The sequence below is a fragment of the Anguilla rostrata genome, chromosome 17 (genome assembly GCF_018555375.3).
Source record: "Anguilla rostrata isolate EN2019 chromosome 17, ASM1855537v3, whole genome shotgun sequence".
NCBI classification, from domain to species: Eukaryota; Metazoa; Chordata; class Actinopteri; order Anguilliformes; family Anguillidae; genus Anguilla; species Anguilla rostrata.
In genome coordinates, this window is record NC_057949.1 from 23719308 (window position 1) to 23730129 (window position 10822).

Here is a 10822-nt window from a genome sequence, read left to right on the forward strand (position 1 = left end):
GTAGGAGGAAGAACCACCATGCACACATACATGCACACAGAAACACACACACACCTCATTCACAATCCCTGACCTTTGACCTCTGAAGGGCAAGAGGCATCTTAACTTCAGGCACAGAGCAGACTGTTTAACAGGTCCATCCCTGAGGATTTTAAAACTAAAGAGGTAGAGACAGACAAGGAAAGAAAGAGAGAGAGACAAACACAATGGAAAAGAAAAAATAAGCAAAGAAAGAGAGTTGCACAGAAATACAGACAGGCCCAGAGACAGACAGAGACAGAAAGAGATTCAGACAAAAATGACACAAAGACATAGACAGTAAGTAGTAGTGGTTGTGTGAGTGTGCGTGTGTGTGTGTGTGTGAGTGTGTGTGTATGTGCATTTGTGTGTGTGTGCGTGTGTGTGCGTGTATGTGTGTGTGTGTGTGTGTGTGTGTGTGTGTGAGGGGGGCCTTAAGAAGACAGCTGAAGGAGGGGCTCTTCAGAGATGGTGATGGGGGGAAAGGAGACAGTCCACCACTCAGGAATTACTATGGTAACCGTTGCTGGGGCTGGTGACGGACAGGTGGGAGGAGTTCAGTAGCATGTGACCACTCTGCAGAAGCACAACCAGGCTTCAGTCTTGTGATTTCTGAGCAAGCTGTGAAGTATCGAAACAGGGGAAGTGGAATTAAGGCAAGCAAGAGGGAGATGCATGGAGAGGAAGAGAAACAGCTGGGAAAATCAGAGCCTTCATCTGGAAATGTCTGGAACCAGACTAGCTCATTACATATAGCCCTTTCCCACTGTAAAGCTGGAACCAGGCTGGCTCATTATACCCTTTCCCAGTGTAGAGCTGGAACCAGGCTGGCTCATTATACCCCTTTCCCACTGTAGAGCTGGAACCAGGCTGGCTCATTATACCCCTTTCCCACTGTAGAGCTGAACCAGGCTGGCTCATTATACCCCTTTCCCACTGTAGAGCTGGAACCAGGCTGGCTCATTATACCCCTTTCCCACTGTAGAGCTGGAACCAGACTGGCTCATTATACCCTTTCCCACTGTAGAGCTAGAACCAGACTGGCTCATTATACCCCTTTTTCACTGTAGCGCTGGAATCAGACTGGCTCATTATACCCCTTTTTCACTGTAGAGTTGGAATCAGACTGGCTCATTATACCCCTTTCCCACTGTACAGCTGGAACCAGACTGGCTCATTATAGCCCCTCCCCACTGTAGAGCTGGAACCAGCCTGGCTCATTATACTCCTTTCCCACTGTAGAGCTGGAACCAGGCTGGCTCATCATTCCCCTTTCCCATTGTAGAGCTGGAACCAGGCTGGCTCATTATACCCCTTTCCCACTGTAGAGGTGTTTCCACTTCTAACAGGGCATTGATAATACAGTATCGCCTGGCCTAGCAAATTGACTTCACTTTGATGGGGATGTGACATCGTTGTGAAAGCTGTACTCTGTGAGAATAAAACCACAGCACCCGGCAGAAAACCGCACAGTAACAGCAATGGCCAGAGAGTTTCAGCCTAAGCGGGGGTCAGTAGTAGGGTGACGCAGAGCTTAGCACTGGACCTCAGTGTTACGAGTCTGTGATTGGGGGGGCATCAATGTCACTCTTTCCGTACACAGAGAGAGGAAGAGGGGAGGAAGGGGACAAGAAAGCAGTTTTGGTTATTGCAGGAGGAGGAGGAGGACGTATGTGAGAACTGTTGCAAATGGGAAGGGGCCAAGCCAAGAAGGATTTTGTAAACGAGAGTGAACCAATGAAGTGTACTTCTAGTATGTAATGCAGGTCAGTTTATGGAGGAGTACAGGGTGCAATGGTGGCTTTAAAAAGGTGCATTAGTGGCAAATTGGGTGGCACCGTGGTGCAGGGCATCAAGTTGCTTCAAGACACCTTTACAAGTGGATCTATATACACACCATCTCCGTAATCAAACAGGGGTAGGATGGTCATTTGTACAGTACCATTGTCAGTTTGGCAGAGTAAGCGAAGAAGAACGGTTAAGGTAAAGAGAACTGAGTAACCGTTTAACTTTTCACTGTAATTCGGATGTAAAGTGTAATGTAAATGATAACAAGCTATCCAGATTCCAGATTCCTGGATAGTTATAGGACGTACGTGGCTACTTCAAGATCTACGCCATCACACATTTTTATGGCTTTGGAGCAGAGGGGGGGGGGGGTCATTCTTTCACATGACAAACCACATGACTTTAGTTTTGGAGCAGTTAAGTGTAAGACGTAAATCGGTAAAGGCTTTTTGAATAAGGAGGAAACTATCCTGGAGAGACTTTAGAACAGAGTCTGAGGACGGACCAACTGATAAAAAGAACTGTATCACTGGCATACATTTGAATGTAGGAGGATTGGTCTCTGAGAATGTGTTACGTTATTTATGGAAATTGTGAAGAGAGTGGATCCTACGATTGTGCCTTGAGGTACACCCTTAGTGACCGGGAATGGGCGAAACACTCAGTTTTACACACTGCACTCTATTGACGAGACAGTTTAAGAACCAGACAAGACAGGGGTCAGCGACACCAACATTCTTTAGACATTCAACCAGGATAGAGTGGTCAACAGAAACAAAGGCTTTTGCCAAGTCACTGAAAACTACAGTACAACATTGTTTGCTGTACAGAGCAGATATGTCATGTCATTCAGGCCCTTCAATGTGGCAGTGACTGAACCATGACCAGTGCAAAATCCAGATTGCATGCAGGATAGGATTCCGTACATTTCTAATAAATCCGTAAGTTGGTTGTTTACAAGCTTCTCCAGAATTTTTGACACACATGGTAAGATGGTAAGATGGAAATAGGCTGATAATGTTTCAAATCAACCGGATCCCCTCCTTAAAACAAACAAACGTCCCGTGGCTATTTTCCGAGCGTGACAAATTTTTAAATATGTGTGGAACATGTTACACCTGCATCCTGTCTGATACTTGTGTCCATGGAAACCATCCCCTCCTCTAACCTCTGACTGCCCTCCCCTTGCAAAAAAAAAAACCCCTAACGTTTTAGTGTACATCCCCGCAAAAACACAAAAAAAAACAACAGCTCTCTCTTTGTAGTAACTGGAGAGGTTGTGGCCGGGTTCGACCAGGCGCACAGGCCTAATGCAATGTGTGGCTAAAATGCAGGTGCCTGTGATAGTGAGAGCCTGGAGAGGCTCTTTAAATCCCCGCAGTGTGTCTGCAGGTAACACACACAAACGTGCACACAACCACACAAAAAAATCCTGCTCTTCAGATCCAACGGAGAGAAGAGACACAGACAGATGCAGAAGATGCATAGCGCTCTTTCCAATATGTCCTCTCGCTGGAGCCATAACCCTGACAGATAACTCTGTGTGCCTTTCATCATTTGGACACGGTCTACACCATGGCGCGCACCCCTCAATGTATGTCCACACACAGCCCCGCGGTGTCAGTGAGACTGCCTGCTTACAGCACATTAACAGCCGTGTTCAAGGTCACCTAACATGTTCAGTAACGTATCCCACGCTCTGTCAATCGACCGCCGAACCAGAGCACAGCAGTAAGGCCAGAGCTCCAGCTACTCCACCCGCCTGGGAAGTTGGGCCTGATGAAAGGCCTGTGCAGACAGACTCATTTCAAAAAGTGTGAATGTGGGCTCTGGCTCCCGACCCACGCTGTGCTTTTAATGGCACACTAATCCCAAACTCTTTTCAACGCTGACCCCGTGAGTCATCACGGGCATTTCGAAAAGCGGGGTCTAGAAAGAAAAAGAAAGAAAAAGACTGGATGACACGCAGTCGAATTTTCCGCAGCGAGAATCTCAAGCAATAAACACCGGGCTTTTAATTAACGAGATTACACACCCCGGGTTTCCACTAAGATTCAACTCGCTGCCTCGGAGCGCTTGCCAGATCAATTTCTCCTCTAATGGGTTCTCCCTGGCCCTCTGATAGCTTCTTAAAACTCTGTCTGTGCCATTCCCATGTTAACTGTGTCTATTTTTGGAGACTGCAGGAATGGTGGAAGTCTGAGGTGAACCCAGGGCAGGATGGGCGCCTTTGCCTATCGATACACCAGACCAGGGATGGTCATGGAGAGCCACTGGGTCTGCTGGTTTGCGTTACAAAGTACATAATCACTCAATTAAAGTAGCTAGTATATTTTGCGCTAAACTCACTTCACCTCAGTTCCACGGTCCAAACTAGTGGTTGATTTCAAGCAGATCCTTGGCAAATTCTACCGGTCAACAGGATCAGGACTGGTCACCAACACACGTCTGCAAGCATCCGAGTGACTCACACACACTCAAACACACACACACACACACACACACACACACACACACACAATGTTCCATAGTCTAATTTAGGTGCAGGAACTTCGAGGTATTAACAAGCTGCAAAAGTACACCTGCTTTAGAAACACGGAGGAGGTGGATGTAAGACAAGCAGAAAGAAGAGAGACAGCGGAGGTTGGAAAAATTAAATACCTCCGGCCTGTGAACTGCCATTTCACTTCTTACAAGAGCAAAAGAGACGTACCCCAAACGGATGGCTTCTTGTACTAAAGCTGCCTGGTGGTGACCTCATAGTCACTGTTACCCCTCTCCCAAAATGATTACACGTGATTTTTATAATTGCTCTTGTGTTTGTTACAGTGCCATAGAACTAAACACAAAGTACCTTTTCCAACATATGGGTTATCGATTTCTGAGTAGATCTCACGTACGCTTTAGAGCAGTTCCATCTCAAAACTCCCAGTTGAGTCCATTTGCGAACAACAGAAAAACCACACAGAGTATTACGGTTAAGGCTTCACTGCTGATGTCAACGATGATGAAATTTAACGAACGCCTGTCAAGAAAACTGACACTGTAAGACAGGGCCTGCAATGGTGTAATTGCCTGGCAACTAATCCAGTTTGCTGCTTGAACTCCAGGTGTTTAGGCCTCGGCGAAGTACTCCACTTGGATTTCTCCTGGAAATACCCCGCTACCCAAGTGGATATGCAAAATGCAAACTACTGTAAGGTGAAGCAGGCCGAGGGCGTCTGCTAAACGAATGTGGGTCTGTAATGTAACGGCAGGGTACTAAGGGTGGGAACTACACCTCGCCCCGTTCACCAGGGGTTTCCATGCTCATTCGGCACTCAGTTATTTCTTCATATTGCAAACAAATGACATTTAAACGTCGCTCTGACGCCATCCATTTTCACAAATTCACGTGGAGGGCCGGAGGAATAGAGAGGGGTGGATAACACAAGAGCAGAGGAAGAAGCAGTGAGAGCTATTGATAGAGTGAAAGAAAGAGGTTCTGTGATGGACAGTAAAGGCTTCGGAGGGGAAAGAGATGGTTAAGGTGGGAGACAGAGAGAGAGACACGTGAAGGTGGGAGAGAGTGTGCGGGGGAGAGGAAGAAAGAGGGGGAAGGGGGGAGTGCGATGTTAATATTAATGATTAATGCACAGTGGGTGCATGTATGGGTGCATATTTGTGTGTCAGCGTAGAATGTGTGTTTATGTGTCTAAGTCTGGGTGCGCATGTGTGTGTGTGTGTGTGTGTGTGTAGGTGTATGTGTGCATGTGTGTTGTTTTGTGAGCAACTGTGTGTGTCCAATACAGAATACACTATAGCAGATGATAGTTTGTTTGAACACATTGTGAAAAGGATCACAGTGAAGGAAATAAAGAATAAAAGACATGAGCACCTGACAGGATGGAGACCCTCAATCAGGAAGGAAGAGGGGGAGGGGGTGATGGGTGACAGGAACTGGCTGCAATGCCTTCAATAAATAACACCTTTACATATCACATATTATGTGAGCATATGGGCAGAGATTTTGGTGGCCAGAGGTGTATCCTCAAAGTAATTTCACATTGTGTGCTATGTAATATTTTTGAAGGATTTAACAAGTTCTTCAAAAACATTGCCTTTCCTTAAAACGCTAAATAAAGATGTTATGACCAGACCATTAAGGTGCAATACATACTCATTATGTACCATCAATTCACGCAGTAGTTTACGAGGCTGGCCTGAGAATGGCGGCTTCCTATGACCAGCAACTGTTCCAACTGCCACCGACTACTAAGCCAATCAAAAGAGAAATCACCACTTTCAAGTCAGAGCCTGGAGGCCACAGAGGAACCCCGCTGCACCGTGACGGGATCCCACCGACTTTTTAAGCCCGGTCTTCCTGTGTACCAGCCCGTTCAAGCCATTCCCACACAATTCCGCACCCCAAATTTCTGAATCACGGTCAAAGCAGCCCTTTTAGCGGTTTTCCGAGACGATTCTCCAAAATTAATTACTTCTTGGCTGCGTTGTCCAGGACACCGAAGCAAGAGCAAATGGAAATGGGTGGTGCATACTGTCCCATACTGGTGGGTTCAAAAATACAAAAAAGGAACAAAAATGTAATTTTTCCATTTTTCCAATAGCGCTTTCCACTCTGCCTCTTCTGTGCACTACTTGTTTTGATGATTTACTCCACCTGACAACACAAAGAGCATAAAATCGTATAGTGCTCAGACACACCCTCCAAACCACTTGCATTACCTGATTCTGGTAATAGTCAATCAACGTTTACTCGCTATCGGGCTCTTAGCTATCCGATTATGAGAGTGGCCACTTTGTTAAGAGGTCAGGGGAAAGAAAAAAAAACCAGAAAATGAGGCGAAAAACTGAAAAGTTGTTCCCTAATGCGATTGTCAAGATAAACTTCCTGAAAGACATGGTGTGGAAACTGCATTATTGAATATCTGCAAAGCAGTAAGTGGCATAATGGACACAGAATGGAAAAAACTGGGCCGCGCACGGAATTGTGTTTTTGTGTGAAATTTGGGTTCCCGGCCCGTTGCTCAGACACAGCAGAGAGAGGCCTCTGAAGTCCCTCGCCTGTAAGCATTTGTGTGTGCGGTGGTGGTGGTGGTGGTGGGGGGGGGGGGCGGGGGGGTCGTCGGCTTCTTGAAAGAGTAGGCTACGAGTGTTCTGGAGAGGTCGGGTGACTGGCTTGCCATGCGAGACTACTTCTCCCCCCCACCCCTTCGGTGCTATCCGTGGCAAGGTCACCACGAGCACATCCTTCCGGTGGGGGGGGGGGAGAGAGAGAGAGGCTCCAGGACACAATGCTAGCTCAGTCAAACCGATGATGAAAGAACACGCAGCCACGCCAGACACTTCCAAAAATAGTACCAGGATGGGCTCTGTTACCCTAGGTTCGCATGATGTCTCCACAGACTGCCTCACTCTTTCTCCCTGTCTCTCCCTCTCTGCGTCTTGTGCTTGCAATGTTTCTGTTAGTTATGGTCAAATTGTAAAAGATACAGTAAAAAAAAAAATGTCTTGTCTTTTTATACTTCTCACTCACACACACATACAGATCTGACCAGCTGGTTAGTTAAGATAATATACGATATAACACCCTTCTCAAAAGGAGCGATAAACAGGAGGCATTTGGGTTTATAAATACATTGCTAGAGGGTTAAATCGTTTAGCAAACGCTACTGTATTAAAGCGCTCATTTAATGGTTTAGCAGCAGATTAAGTTCACTTGTAACCCTGAAGCCAATCACAGGCCAAGGAGTTGAGCAGGACGTGAAACAGTGACAGCAGTAATAGCCAGAAATCCTGTATGAAGAAGAATAGGCGGCATTCAGCTATCTGTACTGTGGACATTCGACTTGAGCGTAACTTCAGAGACGGGGAAATGCCACAATCAAGAATGCTTTGTTCCGTCTCTACAGAGAAATATCCTCCCATACTAAATAGTCTAACACTGAAGTATGTGTGTGTGTGTGTGTGTGTGTGTGTGAGTGGGTGGGTGTATGTCTGTGTGTGCGTGTGTATGTGTTTGCGTGTGTTCTTCTGAGATTGTATAGAATTGCTAGAATAATACAAATTACTTATGTAAAGCTTGGACAATACACATTCTGCGGTCAGCACAAATTCAGTTGCAAATATCTTCTTAAAACTGAAGCTGTTACTCCGAACTGACAGGCCATGGTCTGCCTGTTACTCGGTCCCGTTCACAGTATTCACATTGGACATTAGGCCTTCAGCAAAACAAATACACTGCAAAACCAATCGGCCAGCTTCATATCAATGCTTGTCAGAAAGCAGGGGAAAATGACAAATTACATCAATGTAATGTGTGAGTGCCTTAGCTCAATATGACATTATGAATAGTGGGAATCATTAGGACACTGACAGCACACAGGTACTGTGGGTCTGATGTTATTGAACACAAATGGCCTGCCAGTGTTAGTCCTGCCCATGGACCTGCTGACCATGTGAACCAGTGAAGACGAAGGTGCTTAAAAAGGTTAAGAACTCGTCAAACATTGTTTGTAATTTGCAACATGAGAAGGTGCATGGGGTTTTTAAAAATTTAAATGTAAAGGGGAGATTGAGTGAACAATTTTTGTTTTATTTATTTATTTATTCATTAATTCATTATTTTTTAATTTATTTATTCATTTATTTTATTTATTTATTTTTTTTTTTTTGGGGGTGTTACATCTTATGAGTGACTTATGATCTATAAGAAAACATCCAGTACATAAATACTACAGTGCTGTATAATATAAGTATCTGTACGAGGCAGTGTCTGAAAATATGAGCACAGAATTGTTTTTGTGCAGCAATTTTCAATGTTGTCATTCCTATATTAGCCTTTAATCAGTATATGTCTCTGTTTTCAGACACAGGAAAGTATTCCTTGTATCGCTTACTTATGACACCAGGCAGCCATTTTGTGCCCGAATAATAATTTAAAAAATAAATAATAAATAATAATAATAATAATAATAATAATAATAATAATAATAATAACAACTCGTCATACACCCCTCCAACCTGTCACCCGAATCCCTCTGAGCTACTAATTTGAATGAGCCTGGATACCAGTCAGTAACTTTGCCTGGAGTCCGGAAAGCTAGCAAGAGTTTATAACACAGCTCACATTTGCAACAATGCATACAAATACACACTAAATTTAATATTTTTGGACGCAGTGGCAGGTAGGCTGTACCCGGGAGTATTACTGCAAGCGAAATCCCTCCATTCTTAACTTCAAACAGCCACACAACGAAATCTAACCAGAGTCAGAATTAGCCAACTAAGATATCTTCCAATCAACTTAACTTCAAATGTGGGGTTGGAAATTGAGAGCTGTCAATGTGCGTTACACAACAACGCCCTTGACAGAGAGTCTTAAAAGAGATCCGCACGATTTTTTAAAATCCCATTTATTCTCCTTAGTCTGTAAATTATACAGAAATATATATAAACTCCTCTAGCTTGCTGTTTTATTAACATTGGGCGAGATGTCTATTAATCCCAGTCCATTACGCGCCCCGCCGAACGAAATCCAGAGTTATTCTACTGACCTGCTGGTAGTTCTCTTCTTCAGGTCTGAAGACACGATCAACGGGCTGAAAGCGAAGGTTGATGTGGGGGAAACTGTGTAGCCAGAACGTCCACCATGGTGCAATATAGTCCACCCGTGCCGAAGACATTTCTACACAGGAACCCTCGCCAAATTGTGTACAAATCCACTGTATTGGATATAACCCCTTCCTACCCCCGCCCGACAATTGCAAAAGCCACACAAGACCAAACAAAACAAAGCCTGTTCCCCCCTCACGAATGGTGACAGGCGCATGGGGCGAAGAGGACCAAATTTCGAAAACCCTAAAAACACCTTAAGTAAGCGCTTCTCTTATTTCTACTTTAACAGATTATAAGAAGCAAAATAACAATACTACATTAGCTTGTTATTTCCATGTTTGATTTGGACGCCAGCCGTCTTCCTGCTTGTCAAATCGGACGGAGGAGTGAAGTCCGCTCACCCCACCAAGCGCAGGCACAATTATCGGGAGCGCGCATGTGTGTAGGGACGGCAGAGTGCAAGTCGATTACTGCACGAGAACTTGCAGAAAAGTAACGCTTAAACTATTTTCCAATACATTTGATGCGTCTGATATTAACATTTATTATGTAATGGATAAAAAGTTATGTATTATAACGATTTCCAAATTAATTTATTTAACAAACAATTGCAATTGCCATGCAATCCCCTTTTCCAGGGGGATTAAATGGTAGAATGTACAGTAGAATGCAGCTGCATGGTCAGTCTCAGGAACTAGCGAATAATATTTTCTATATATCCACAATATCACACTGGCGGCACATGGCCGTCAAAATTAAATTTTCACTGCAGTCAACACTCATTAACGAGTAAAACATTATGCATAGGTTTTCAGCCACTTTCTCCGCTACTCTAGCACGGACAAAGAGCGCAGAAAGAGCATCACTGACTTCGTATGGTTTGTTCGGCGTGGATCAGAACGCAGATATAGTCTACCACTATTTATCGATTCTTACCATATTTTTAAACAAAAATCGCAATAGCAAAGCCGGTTCGAATAACAACGCTTTTCTAGTAACCATTACATGTATGAGTGCGTGCGACGAGCAAGAAGACTCAAAAGATTACTCCAAAAGGAAAGCTCAAGTCTGACATCGTCTGGACAAATACATGACAAACAGGAAACAGCCCCAAGCAACTTCACCACGCTCACAAAATTTTAGCCTACTAAGAAGTGACACTCTCTTCCGAGATTGGCCAATAATTAACCTTCATGGCAAGCTTAAGTTGTGTAAATCAATCACTACATCAGTCATGTTAACCTTAGCGGTGCGTTGGAGTCATAATTACATAGGAGGACACATAAATTAAACGAAATTAAAGCTCATTTGTTGAGCTGACACGGCCATGTTGATGTTGTTGACAGAGTAATTGTAACCCAGTGAAATATGAGATTTGCACTTTCCCTGTGTTATTCTC

General features: G+C 44.4%; 1 protein-coding gene across 2 annotated transcripts in view; it reads right to left on the minus strand.

Annotated features, from left to right (window-relative positions):
- LOC135243433 (protein tweety homolog 2-like) overlaps window positions 1-10006 on the minus strand; it is a 26506-nt gene extending 16500 nt beyond the window's left edge. The window contains exon 1 of one of the 2 annotated variants that reach the window (XM_064315266.1): window positions 9363-10006. In XM_064315266.1, coding sequence (XP_064171336.1) covers window positions 9363-9491 — 129 coding nt within the window. In that variant the 5' untranslated portion in view covers window positions 9492-10006. The remainder of the gene's footprint in view (window positions 1-9362) is intronic. The other variant, XM_064315267.1, reaches the window with a different exon arrangement.
- Window positions 10007-10822: the final 816 nt, after the last annotated feature.